The sequence below is a fragment of the Eumetopias jubatus genome, unplaced genomic scaffold (genome assembly GCF_037043125.1).
Source record: "Eumetopias jubatus isolate StellerSeaLion01/CBP00866 unplaced genomic scaffold, mEumJub1_p1.0 scaffold_6, whole genome shotgun sequence".
In the NCBI taxonomy this organism is placed as follows: domain Eukaryota; kingdom Metazoa; phylum Chordata; class Mammalia; order Carnivora; family Otariidae; genus Eumetopias; species Eumetopias jubatus.
Window position 1 is genome coordinate 83,443,045 of NW_028274812.1, and position 14,584 is coordinate 83,457,628.

Below are 14,584 nucleotides of genomic sequence, written 5' to 3' on the forward strand. Positions count from 1 at the left end.
TGTTATATGATCCTATTCATTTTTAATGTTGGCTATGGACTCATTTTATACTATTATTCTTTAATGTTATTGATCAGCCTGCTTTGATATTAGGTAAAAGTACTTGCTTTAATAACATAAGTCCTTGATTATCCCAGATTCAAAAAGGTAATTGAAACTCAGCACAAAATGAGAATGAGTGGAAAAAAAAAAAGAGGCAGAAGTTCGCACATAATCATTGTATTTTAGATTTTGAAACTTGGGTTCTACAGTACTTAATTATATTTGCCTTTACAGATCTTCCAAAGGAGTGAAAAATTGTTTTGGAATTTCATACTGCTAAAACTAAAAGATTAATTGAAATCACAGTATTTTAATGTCTCCATGGAGACACTGATCTTATCTACTAATTATTAAAAAGCTTGGTACCAGTAGAAGAGAGTAAAATCTGGATCTAGTCATTCATTTACACAGTTAATAGTTTTATTTTGCACCTCTTTTCTTCCAGATATTGAGTACCTCTTTGGTCTCAGACGCTGGTGAGAAAGTGGTGAACAAAACAACAAGGGCCACTCTTAACGGAGCTTGTATTCTGGTCACAAAAACCAATAATGAGTAACAGTGACAAATAAGCAAGAAAATAGCAAATAACGGGGCACCTGGGTGGCTCAGACGGTTGAGTGTCTGACGCTTGGGTTTGTCTTCAGGTCATTATCTCAGCGTCGTGAGATCAAGCCCGGCATGGGGCTCCCACTCAGTGCAGAGTCTGCTTGAGATTCTTCTCCCCTCCCTCGCCCTCTCACTCTGCTCCTCTCCCCACCCCCACCCCCCACTCATGGTCTCTCGCTCTCCAAAATAAATAAATTAAATAAAATCTTAAAAAAAAGAAAAAATATATCAAATAATGGTAGATGCTATAGAGTCAAAAAAACAGGGATACATGTGGAGAATTACTGCCGGCTTCTTTAGATTGGATGGCCAGGACATTTAGTTTTCACACATTTATTGAACATCTCCTGCATGCTAGGCACTGTGGTACATATTAGGAAATACAAAGACTACTAACATAGCGTCCCTATTCTAATGTAGTTTTCAGTCTGGCAGAAATAAAATCTATTTTTGGAAATCAATGATCCTAGTGGAGCACGGTGAACGCTGTTAAAGACCATTGGCTGCTATAGACCCTTCTCTCTGAGTTGTGCCGGACCATGGAACACAGAGGAGGGGGGACAAAACAACTCCCGGAGAGTCTGGGAAGCTTCCAGAAAGAGGGGATATGAGTGGAGACTTGGAAATAAATAGGAATTACCAAGGTGGTAATAAGAAATGGGAGAACTGGGCTCTTCAAATGGAAGAAAAACTATTTATATAAAGGTGCTGAGGCAGGATGCGTGGGCACTAGGAATGGCCAAGTCCGGCTGGAGTATGGTGTGCGCACACGGATGCACACACGCACCGCTACCCGGTGGGCGCCCTCACCCAAAACCGCTGCAGGGAGAAGCCTAGACATGAAAGAAAGATCAGAGAAGCCCGTGTGTGTGGCAAGGTAAAGAACTGGGCCTTTTAATTCCAAAAATTATCCGGAACTTTAGTTTTATTATTTAAAATTTTTTTTTAATTTACTTTTTAATTTTTTAAAGTAGGCTCTATACCTGTTGTGGGGCTTAAAGTCATGACCCTGAGATCAAGGGTCGGGTGCTCCACCCACTGAGCCAGCCGGGTGCCCCTTTGCTTTAGTTTTAAAACAGGAAAAGAGAGAATAATCTGAATATTACAGGTTTGCATACTGAGAAGGCATTAACATACTTAGAGTACAATAAAGTGAAAAATGAAGTTTACAACTGTTAAATTATCTTACATTTTAAATAAAATATTCTCAATTTGCTCTATTGCCACAGTGCTAAAATTTGTTTCTGTCTGCAGCACTATTATTTCTCTATCTAAACTCCATAAATGTTTCCTTTATTAAAATTTAGGCTAATTTTAAAAATTCATACTTTTGATGAATAGTTTTGTAAAGCTTAAAGAATCCTTTAACAGAGATTACTAAAGGGGAAAGCAGAAAAGTTTGGATGAAGAGTACTTCAAGCCATCATCTGATACAGATTTTTATACTTTTGATTTATTTGACCTAAGGATGACGCCTCCCAACCCTGTGCCACTGATGACTTTCACTTGAAAAGCCCATATGAGGAGCACCTGGGTGGCTCAGTCGTTAAGCGTCTGCCTTCGGCTCAGGTCATGGTCCCAGGGTCCTGGGATCGAGACCCCGCATTGGGCTCCTTGCTCGGCGGGAAGCCTGCTTCTCCCTCTGCCACTCCCCCTGCTTGTGTTCCCTCTCTCGCTGTAGCTCTCTCTGTCAAATAAATAAATAAAATCTTTAAACGCACACATGCGCGCGCACACACCACACACACACACACACACACACACACAAAGAAAAGCCCATATTATCACATAGAATGCGACCTGTGTTTCCGAGCAGGCAGCATGGATAAACTTATACCCACTTACTCCTCGCTTTCCTGCCACAGTGCAATCAATGCATCGCAGAAAAGCCAGGTTTTAGGTAAGATTGCTCACTGAAAAGAACAGGGCTTATAATAAAGAGTCAGGGCAAGTCAGTTTAAACCTATGGAAATTTAAAAAAGAGATCTAGCAAAAGCATCATCCTAAGAAGACATTAGTGTCGTTAAAAAGATTTGTTAAATTCTAATAAGGAGATGCTGCAATCATCTTGGCCTTCACCTACATCAGTGTGGAGATAGCCTGATGGAAGGGGACATCTGGAACGGCACAGGTTATGGAGACAAGGGCCCCACATCACATGTCATAGGTAGAGAGAGAGGCAGAGGCTTTGCACAAAATGTGGTGATGCTAAGGATGGATCATTTCCTTTATCACCTTACATGTGGGTCTTTTGTATAGATTGGGGAAAACTGACATATAAGTGCTTCCAAGGGAGATCAAGTGTCCAAATAAGTGTCCAAAATAAGAAGGAAGATATGGGCAGTATTGTACTTCTTCAGCATGGCTGCGTTTAGCTAGGCTGGTACTCTTTATGCTCAGCTGCTGTTATTTGGGAAAAATCATCTTTAACTTCCATGTTACATTGACATCGTTACCCTATTTACAATTGCGTATGAGGTGATTTGCATTATGGAAACGTGAGGAAAGAGAATAGACTGCATATGCATAATACTCAAAGTTCTCCACCTGATTTAACTAGAAAAATAATCTTAAAGCACCATCACAGACAATGATGGGGGCCGTGTGAGTATCTCGGTGTACAGCTGGGTGTGATGTGTGCAGTGCCTCTGGCTCACAGCACACCTGGTAGGTGCTTGGTGAATATGTGATGAGTGAATGAATGAATGAATGAATCAAGAAGCAGCTCGAGATAAAAAAAAGAAAAAAAAATATCCTTCCATCTGCAGAGCTGACTCAAGGCTCAACGTTTGTTCTCATAGCCTCCAGCCTCTGACCTTGCTGGATGTTTCTCATTTCTGACCCCCCCCAGCCTAGAGCTCTCCAAATCTACAAACAGACAAACTTCACACAGTCCATTTGCCTCTGCCAGTCCCTGCCTGGCTACAGTGACCCTGTGCATGCAATTCTCTACTGCTGTGGATCACAGGACAGAACCAGAAGGTGACTCGGGAAGGAGCTTGCTGGGGAGAAGAAGATGGGTCAGCCGGTTGGGACAGAAAACCATCCAGATTCACGGATGTGTTAGCAACTCACAAGCTCTCCAGTCATTATTAGCATGAAGTCAGAGAGGCGGGGATGCTCGCCACCCCTTCACTTCTGCATAATGCCCTCAAATTCTGTTGGCGATTTCTCTTCTTGTAAGATGGCATTTGATGTTGAGTTGTTCTTGATTTCACCTGATTTAAAAAACAATATTCACGAGAGTCGGTGGTGGGGACTGAGAGAGAGAGGGAGTCCTCCCTGGCATCTGCATTCCTGGGGGTGGTGCTCCCTCACTTTCCTCACTGCTGTCCTCGCCCAAAGGTGGTTTGGGTCCGGGGTTTGCATTTCCTTGGGAAGGCTATTTTGCTGTGTTCTTCCAGGAGGAGAGCTTCCCAGGTATTCCCCGGCGCTGCGATCTCGTGGCACTGAATCTCCCTGATGAGCGTGCAGCAAGCGGAGCCGCGGCCGGAGGGCCTGTCACACTCGCAGCCTCTTTCCTGTTCTCCATTTTCCAGGAACGTCCTGTGGATTCATTGTGATTTATAGCCCCTGAGGAAGCCAGGTCTGCAGCATTTTCACTGAATCCAGCCTGTAATGGTGTCTGTCAAGCTGCCATTTACAGCTTGGAAATTTTTTCTCTAATCTACTTTGCAGAAGCATGATTGTTTCTCACCTTAATTGTGGCCCCTGATGTTTGCCTGCGTGGGAAAGGGGACCCGCGTCATGGCTTCCAGATTTTGCCTTTGCACATCACCAACCCAATGTTCAAGATAGGGGTGCCATTTGTAGTAACCTATATTGGAAATAGTTTTTGATAATATTTGTGACTTTCATGAGAAATAGATGAGAGAGGTCTACTCTCTCATGTGCATATACCTTAAAGTGGGAATTTAAAAAAATGACATATTAACCCATTTCTATTTCATCTCCTAATTTCACCATTTATTCTCTGTACCCATGGTTTCAAGGCTTTTAATTTTTTTCTAGACTCAGTCAGAGGTCGTAGACAAGAATATTCTTTAGGATATGCTTCTAGGGCAGGACAAGGTCTTGTTCATATTTGAGGCTCCAGTCCCTGGCACCGAGGCTGGAATGTAGAAAACATTTAATGTGCATCTGAATTAAGGGCCTGGGCCTGGAGAAATTAAGAGAGGGGGCAGTCAGGATTCAGGGAAATATCTGGAAATCTATGGAGAGCAGACAGGATCTGAAATGAGGCAGGAGGCATACAATTTGGAGCTATGTAGCATGCGAGGGGCAGAATTTCTCAGTTCTGAGAAGAGCCCTCCCCAGAATTTCTGTGAGGCACCGACCAATTACTTGGGATTTACAGTTTTGACAGAACCTCTAAACTATATTGCTCCGGTTCATTTCCTCTCCTAGGTTCACACTGTCTCTGTTTTGTTTAGGGCTCCATCGTGTTTCATAGGAATGACTTTGTTCGCTTTCTAAATGGCTCCAATCCCATGACTCCCTTAATCCAGCGCTTTCTAAGGTCAGGTATTGCATCTTGTTTTAATGTCGGTGCCATATCCACGATCCTGTGAAGTTTCAATATTGATGTCCAATTAAACAATTGGCCCTCTTCTCTCAAAATGCTTATTGATAATTTGCACCAGGTACCATTATTTTAAGTGATGCTGAATTGGCTTTGGATCCTCTTTCTTTCTTTTTTAAAAGATTTTATTTATTCATCTGAAAGAGAGAGAGTCAGCAAGAGAGCACAAGCAAGGGGAGGAGCAAGGGGCAGAGGGAGTGAGCAGAGAGCCAGAGGTGGGGTGGGGGGCGGCCATCCCAGGACCCTGGGGTCATGACCCGAGCCCCAGGCAGGCACTTAACTGGCTGAGCCACCCAGGTGCCCCTGGATCCTTTTTCGAAGAAATTTATAGTCCCACCAGTGCCTCATTTTCCCTCACTCACCCCCACCCCCCACCCCCTTAGTCTCCTTCAGCTGTTGCTGGTCTTCTTGTCCTTCCTTGGCTCAGTAGGTGCACTCCTGCCCGGGGCTCTTATCCTTGAAGCTCCATGTGCCTGGAATGTTCTTCCCCCAAATCTCTGCATGGCTTGTTGCTTCACTTCACTGACGTCTCTGCTACAGCTACCCTTTCCAGTGGGCTTCTGTAACCATGCTATCTATTCCTCTTTTCTGCTTTACTTTTATTTATAACACTTAATATACTGATTTGCCTAATGGTTTACTATCTCCTCCATAAAAATGTGAGTTCCAGGAGGACAGAGATTTTGCCTGTTTTGTTCATTGCTATCTCCTCAGGGCCCAACAATAGAATGCCTTGCTCGTATTGGGTGCTGCATAATTATTGTTAAATAAATAAATGAGGGAGGAGATACAATGTCAGGTAGCCTGTAGCCAGGGAAATTAGAGGGAAGAAACAGTTTAACGGACTAAGCTTTGACCCAGGTTTCAAATGGTGGACATTATTTAAGCCCGGAAGGGCGTTAAGGGTAGAACATTCTTCTTTCTATTGCCAATCATCCTGCACTCTTGTTGTTCTCCAGCAACCCTCTGATCTTTATTATGTCACCTTGTTTCTCTCTTTCTTTCTCAGTGGAATATACTTTTGTGGAGCTCAGAAGGGCACAGGAGATCAGCATCAGCATGAACCTGATGGAGTGTGGTTCACTCAGAGCCCTAAGGATGTCTGCAGCACTTCTCCTCCAGTCTGGAAACAAAATTGCGCAGGGCAGCTCTCTGATAGACCGGTCACTTGGCCAGACACGAGGGCTCACACCAGAAACGTGTGAAGTTCTTTCCTTCCTGATTATAGATGGAGACGTGGTCTTTTTCAGGCACAATTTCATTACCTTTAACTCGAACAAGCCTTTCCCCCGATACGTGAAACACTTTTCACAGGATAACTTACTATATTATTATCCCTCTGTTAAGATTCAGCGTAGGTGTTAAACTACTCCTGCTGTTTCTTTTCAGTCATCAGCAGATTGATGAGGATTGTTAGTCTCCATGAATCATTTTAAAGTTTATTTGCATTTTCCTTGATGAAAGACAAGCAAAGGAAAATAATTGCAGTTTTCAATGTTCATTGGGGTATTCTGAGAGCTTTCTGCAGTAAATTACAGGGATGTGATAAACATAAAGAAGCATCACTCATTCCTCATATCTGATTGCTTAATATCTCATACTCTGTCACTGCCATTACAAACATAAAATTTAATATCCTCGAATGGATTCTTACCCTTATACTCTGCTATCCTCTCTTACAATGTTTAATGCCAGAACTTTACATGTAAAGACTTAATGTAATCTTCTACATCAAACCCATACAAACCCTTCTACTTTTCAGGGACTGGCAGATATGTTTGTGGCTGGTCCCTCCCCCTGCTCCAACCTTTACTAATACTGACAGGTGGGAAATGGCCACATCTCTAATTCTTCAATACCGTGTGAGATAATGGATGCTCATATAGCAATGAAAAAAAAAAAACCCACATACACCTATATTAGAGAAAGAAAACAAACATGTAACACAGATCAATTATGTAGTTATTAGCTTTTCAAGGGGACTGTTCACTTTACAAAAGGATTCACTACAGATCTTCTTTAAATGGTAAGCTCCATTAGTGCATTTAAGATATAATTAGATCCATCTAAATTGGATTCGTACACATTTAGGAACTGATTCATTGTGCAAAGAAACAGCAAACCCACGTTTGCTTCGCTACATGAAGCAAAACCAGCAAAACTAGCAAATATGCATATGCTCTGTTTAGAAGGTGCCAAACACCCAGATGTTTGGGAAAACCTGAATATTTGACCATGTGTTCGAGTATTCAACCAGATGCTTAGCACAATCCATTTGTGGTTTGGAGTCTTTTCTAACACAGCAGGAGGGTAGAGAAGCAAATATAGGGAAACATTCTCTATCTTGCTAAAATGATAATGGCATTCCTTTTATTGCTTGTGGGTGGGCAATTTTAGAAATGACCACCTTCCATGTAAATGTGGCATATAACATATGTCACTTCAATTAATGGAGTGGTCATCTATTTTCAATGGGTTGAACAATCTACATTTTAAGACCTAAAATGAATACTTTAAAACTGATGGGGAAGGCCAGATTATTCAATGGGGAGGAAGTGCATTCTAAACAGCATTGTTCTTAAGAAGGTGGGACATGAAATGCTAAAACATACAACCTCAGGCTAACGAAATCAAAACAAACCAAAACAAAACTTTCCACAATAGTTTACCCTGGAAATAAAAGAGTTTCCTTTAACGTTGCTCACCTGAGCAATGGAAACTGGGACTAGAAGGCACAACTTTATGCTTGACTATTTACCCCAAAGATCAGGCTTTTGATTGTTTATAAAATAGTATTTAGAATTCTTGATACAAAGAACGTATAGTGGTCCCAACTGATACACCCATTTGTGGTAAATTAGTAAGTACACTTTCTATGAAAGAAAGAAACTCACTTATTCTAAGTAAAAGGATTGTAGGCATCACTGGGCATATATGGAGCCCAAAGAAGCCTTGGACCTTTGTGACTGCTTCATTGAGCAGTGGCAAATGCACTTTAGTAGGACTTGTTAGTCTCGACTAACAGGCAGGAGAATTTGGGTTGCTGGATGCCGTGAAGATAGCCCAGGCTTTTCATCAGCCAGGCCTAGGCTGGAATCTTAGCTTGGTCTCATACCCAGTGCATGATCTTGCACAACTTAATTAGCCATTTGGTAAACGAGAGGACTAATACTTGAACTGAACATCTCTTACGGTTTGTTTTTGTCTTCATAAGAAATCAATGAGTCTGATAAATGAAAGGCACTTAAATAATGCTAGCGCCCTTTCAGTTTTAAGAATTTACAAAACATAGGAAATGAACGCCAGCTTTTAGTTGTCCTCGGTATTTGGGTACACAGCTTCGTACTATATTCTGGAGCTCATAAATTTTATCCCCAGAGTGAGGGCTGAGCAGGCAGCCTTGTCAGACCTACTCATCCCTGCCCGGTGCTCTGCCCCGCAGATGCCGACACGGGGAGAAGTACTTGGAAAGCCGTGAGCATTTTCCTCAGATGCATTTACCAAAGAACTACGACAGTAAGAATCTGTTCATTAGTCACCAAAAATAAGTGGTTATTATGAACACATACCTCTCGCTGAATGTGTGCCATTGAGTCACTTTCAGTTAGATGAACATGTTTGTATAGAAAACTGCCATAAAAAAAAAAAGAGAGCTGCCATAATTAGCAGTGTTCGTGGTGAGAAAATTCTAGCAAAGATACTTGTTTTCTATTAGAAAAGTGTGATTATTTTCTCAGATGTAGCATTTTCAAATATTCCCCTGTTCACTGTCCTTATTAGGCTTCATTATATATGGAAGAACCAGTGATTATAATATTTGCCAACTTGCCCTGTGCTGAGCCCTGTTCTAAGCACTTGAACTTAGCTAATCCTCACAATTTTATGAACTAGGCTGTGTTATTCTCCACTTTTAACAGATGAGATAATGAGGACAGAGGAGTGGTTTCCCAACGGCACACATACAAAAAAGTGGTAGAAGTGGAATTTGAGCTCATCGTACCCAGCTCTAGAGTCTAGATCACGTTCTCAAGTCTGTGCCCCACTGTTTCTGTGGAGACAAACAAGGGAACCTGGTGTATAGTATGAAATGCCAGGCTGCACAACTGAGAAGAATAAAACAGCAAATTCCGACAGAATTTGTCTGATGAGGGAGCCGAAGGCAAGCTGCAGGCAGGCTGAGGACAAAGCAGAAGCTGACACCTCACAACGCACCCCCCCCCCGCCACCCCCCCCCACCATGGGATATGTGTGACATTCCTCAGGCACTGCTGGTGCCCTAAAGCTAAGGAAAGGAAAAACAAATGGACGTTCTTACAAAAGTCTTAGCAATTTACAAGAACAAAAGCATTTCTATCAATAACCTAGCTTCCAGAAGGAAACGTAGATACAATTGAATTGTCCTTATAACCTGCAGCCCATTGACAGATACATGAAGTGGGCAGAGTTACGTTCCTTCAGGAAGCTCCCAACTATCTTCATGTTAATGCCTTGCTAGAAGGAAAAACAACCTTAACTTGACAAAGACAAGGCCTCTGGTATCTTAGGAGTCTTCTTTAGCATATGAAAGTTCTTTTGAAACCTCCCTTTTCCTTACCTCCCCCAACTCCCAAGTATATAATTAGCCACAACTCACAACCCTGGGGCAGTAACTCTTTCTGCCACGGGTTCTGTCCCGTGCTTTGAAAATCACCATTTTGCACCAAAGACGTCTCAAGAATTCTTTCTTGGTTGTGGGTTCCAGACTATACCCCACCGAACCTATATTCCAAAACCCCAACATGTCCATTTGGCTTGTAACCAAGGCCAGTAATTTACAAGTATATAAGTAGTCCTGGGAGTGTCATTCTAGTTGAGAATGACAAGGACTCTTCCCTTGGGGTGAGGAAGGAGAGCTGAAGACTCCATGGGAACTCCAGGAGGTGGGCAAGACCAAGTCCAAAGCAATGGTCTGCCCCTGGTATGCTGGTCCCCTCAAGGAAACAGATGGAAGGCATGAGTGTCACAGAGGGGCCTGGAAAGTTTGTCTAGGAGCCAGTTTGCCTGTTGTGTGCTCCCTGTCAGAAGTGTGGGCCCTGTTACTTCCACAGAAATGGAATTACAGTTAGAATATAGGGACATCTTTTAAAATGTAAAAAAAAAAAAAATAAACCAAAAAACCCACATGGGACAGAGCTATGAAAAAATACACAATCTTGACGGATCCTTTATATACAGTTCCTCTAAATTTATTTCTCTGGTGTTTTATTTGTGGCCAAAAGTGTACAAAAGTGACGTTATTATAAATTTTTGCAAACATTTTAAAAGCCATTCATATTACCATTTGGATGGCAATTCTTTAGAATTGCCAAATGTTCACTAAAAACATTGCTTGTCAGAATTGTGTTCTATGAATTCTGTTTGATTAGATATTCAGAAGATGGACTTTGAAATCAGGTTAACTGTCTCAAACATACACATTAAAAGAATAACTAAGATTCCCTAAACCATTAAGATATCTCTTGGTTTTTTCCAATATTCTACAGCGGACTGAACTTTTATGATATGCTATGTTAACTAATTATGAAAATGAATTAAAATATGCATGTTTTCCCAATTTATTAATTATTAAATAAGAAAATAAAAACAAAGCCTAGACTTGAATTTTTTTTTTTGTCTACATAAAGGATTTTTTTTTTTTTTAGCATTTGCCTGGCTAGCTCGGTCAGGAGAGCATGAGACTTTTAAATAAAATATCCTTTTTGGAGAAACACTGATGAAGAAGAATAACATCAGGGAAATCTTAGACCTGCAACACAGCCTGCGTATTTCTAGGTAAGTTTTTAAGAATACACTTTCGTTGGATGCCTGGGTGGCTCAGTTGGTTAAGTGACTGCCTTCGGCTCAGGTCATGATCCTGGAGTCCCGGGATCGAGTCCTGCGTCTGGCTCCCTGCTGAGCAGGGAGTCTGCTTCTCCCTCTGACCCTCCCCCTCTCATGCTCTCTCTATCTCATTCTCTCTCTCAAATAAATAAATAAAATCTTAAAAAAAAAAGAATACACTTTGGTTTAAAACATACACCTTGACAATTTATCCCAGCTGCACAACAGTAGGAGGATAAGCAAGCGCTCTTCTTATGGAAGCAAAGCAACATTTCTGAGAATGTGTATCTGCAGTAATCACTGTATTGCTCAAAACAAAGGCCTCGTTTGCATAATGGGACTGGTTTCTACTTTGCCAAATCCAAAGGCATTCAAGACTAAGAGAGGAAAGAAGAGACACCAATGGCCAACAGGTACAGGAAAAGGTGCTCAACATTACTAATCATCAGCGAAATGTAAATCAAACCCACAATGAGATATCACCTCACACCTGTTGGAATGGCTAGTATAAAAAAGACAAGAGGTAACAAATACTGGGGAAGTTGGGGAGAAAAGGGAACCACTGGGCACTGTTGATGGGAAAGCAAACTGGTACAGCCACTGTGGAAAACAGTATGGAGGTTCCTGAAAAAAATTAAAAATAGAGCTACCCTATGATCCAGCAATCTCACTTGTGGGTATATATCTGAAGGAAGTAGAATCATTGTATACATACACGCAATGGAATATTATTCAGCCATAAAAAGAAGGAAATCTTGCCATTTGTGACAACATGGATGGACCTTGAGGGCCCTAGGCTTAGTGAGATAAGTCAGACAGAGAAAGACAAATACTGCATGGTCTCACTTATATGTAAAATCTAAAACACAAAAACCCCTGAACTCATAGAAACAGAGTAGGCTGATGGTTGCGGGGGGGGGCGTGGGGTGTGGGTGCGGTAAGGGTGAAGGTGGTCAAAGGGTACAAGCTCGAAGTTATAAGACAAATCAGTTCCGAGGATCTAACATTCAGCATTGTGACTATAGTTAGAGATAGTGTAGTGTATACTTGAAAATTACTGAGAGAGTATGTCTTAGAAATTCTTACCACACACACAAAACGGTAACTATGTGAGACAATCAATCATTTTGCATATATACATATATAATGTCATCAAATGATACAACTTAAACTGATACAATGTTATATGTCAGTTATATTTCAATAAAATTGGCAAACAACAAAAAAACCCAACTGGGGGATATGTGACAAAATCTACATTATCTACTCAAATGCACCCTAGTTACTAAACTGTAATGAACTGTTCACTGCTCAGAAAGTTTTAAAAATCAAGATATGAATCAGCCTTGGGCTTTTTAATAACATATTTAGAAACTCATTAGTAATGTCTATTTAGACTATTTAGAAACTTGTTAGCAATGGAGGAATTTATATTTCGGAGATTTGAAGGATGTAAACCTAACATTTTGAATTCTTGACCTGGTCATGAAAAATTCCTTTTTATGGGATTCTTAATGCTTGATTCATTCATAATAGATATCACTGGTCTTGCAGTAGATCCAGTTTCTCATGTTTCCGAGTCTAGAAGTCAGATGTACTTTTTCAGTCAAAAATTCCTAGTTGCAATTTTGTGTATGAACCTAAAAGCCAGTGGTGCCTTAAACCCCGGGCTCAAGGTCATTTGTTGTTACCAAAGGGGTACATGAGGCTAAAAGCCCACTTGCTACCCAAATGGAAACCTCACAAATGAAACAAATCCCCGGTGTGCTTTTTGGTCTGTTTTCTATGCTGGGTTTCAAAGTAGTAACCTTAACATTAACAATATACTGTCCAGCACAATTTGTATGGAAACAAATTGGGATAGATTTGTTCCAGGCTCAGAAGTGATTTCTCCCTGATGTAGGACAGAGACTTGGTGAAGTCTTAGTAACTTCAAGCACAAACTAGCCATCTGAAAGCACAGGTAGGAAGAACAGCTGCTCTTAGCTCAGGTTACATGAGTTGAGATCTTTCAGTTTCACCTTCAAGGTAAGAATACTTTTCTTATATTAAATGTTTATTGCTGTACATAACCAACATCTCTTTATTAGGGCACAGAAGCCAGCTTCCCCCCATACCCTTTCTCTCTCCTCCTCTATAGTCCACCAGTCTTTACAGAAGTGAATCGTTTCAATTTATAGTACATTCAGACAGTTTTGAGACTGTCAAGTCTGATGTTTTTGCACTAAGTGAGTGGATCAAAAATGGATGTAAATGAACCAAACTTTCAATCAGATTGGATCTGAGTATACAGTGATATAGTTTAGTTGTAGTAGAAAGTAAAAGAGGTTAAGAGGCCCAGAATAATTCAGACTAAAATATCTTGGGGTCTTTTTCCATTTTGAAATGATTTGAGCAATCTGTGTGGTTGAGGATTGACAGCATAATGGAAACAGAGCTAACTGCAGAATTTCTTACCAGGCAGGTAACTGCATTAGCAGCAAAACTCATAATGTAGTCTGTTAGTTGAAAAGAGCATGAAGGAGCCTTCTGTTTTCTTATGAGGTGCTATATTCTCATAGTTCTGGGCTAATTACACTTACCTACTGCCAAATTGCAGTTATTGGAAAATGCTCTCTATTCTGTGACTTTTAGCAATATTATGAGAGACCTCATGGATATTGATTCTTCTTATAATTTGTTTATTAACATAGATAAACATAAGTAAAACTGCTTCCAAGTCCTGCCTTCTATTTTTGATGTAACTATAACACAAGATATTGCTATGTAATAGTAGCACTGAATATCCGTATATATTTCTGAGGATTGACTAAACGTTAAAATGGGCAGGCCAATATTTCAGTGATCTTTGAGTTTTATACTTCACAACTCTCTTCTTTTCTAGATAGAACTTTTTGTGGGATACAATGCATAGCATAAATGTTATAGACAGTTCTTATGCAAACTTTTATGTACATTTTTGCTCATATGTATCACTTACCAGAATCAAGAGGCAACTTGAGGCCAATTTTGTGTGCTCAGGGATGGTGGAAAACACTGACAAAATCAAGCAACCAAAGACAAGGAGAAAACTGTAAAACAACAACAAAAAAGAGAAATCTGATAAGAACCTTGCCTTATCATGATAGACTTCATTTCTTGTTTCTATAGTTTAAAGCACCAGACCTATTTAAATTGGCACTGATTAAATCCTAAAGGCCTTGGAAGGGACTAGCCATTTTGAATATCAAAATATAATATGGGGGCGCCTGGGTAGCTCAGTCGGTTAATCGTCTGACTCTTGATTTCAGCTCAGGTCTTGATCTCAGGGTCCTGAGATCAAGCCCTGTATTGGGCTCTGCCCTGGGCCCAGAGCCCGCTTAAAATTCTCTCTCTCCCTCTCCCTCTGCCCACCCCCCCCACTCCTTCCTCACTCTCTCTCTCTCTCTCTATGTGTAAATAAAATGTATTGTGCACATGGAGTTCCTTTACAACTTCATTGATGAAGAAAATGTT

General features: G+C 40.9%; 1 protein-coding gene across 1 annotated transcript in view; it reads right to left on the reverse strand.

Annotated features, from left to right (window-relative positions):
• Positions 1-14,584, reverse strand: part of KCNQ5 (potassium voltage-gated channel subfamily Q member 5) — a 495,907-nt gene that overhangs the window by 150,680 nt on the left and 330,643 nt on the right. The window contains exon 2 of the mRNA XM_028097505.2: positions 14,070-14,160. Within this exon, the coding sequence (XP_027953306.2) occupies positions 14,070-14,160 (91 nt within the window). The remainder of the gene's footprint in view (positions 1-14,069; positions 14,161-14,584) is intronic.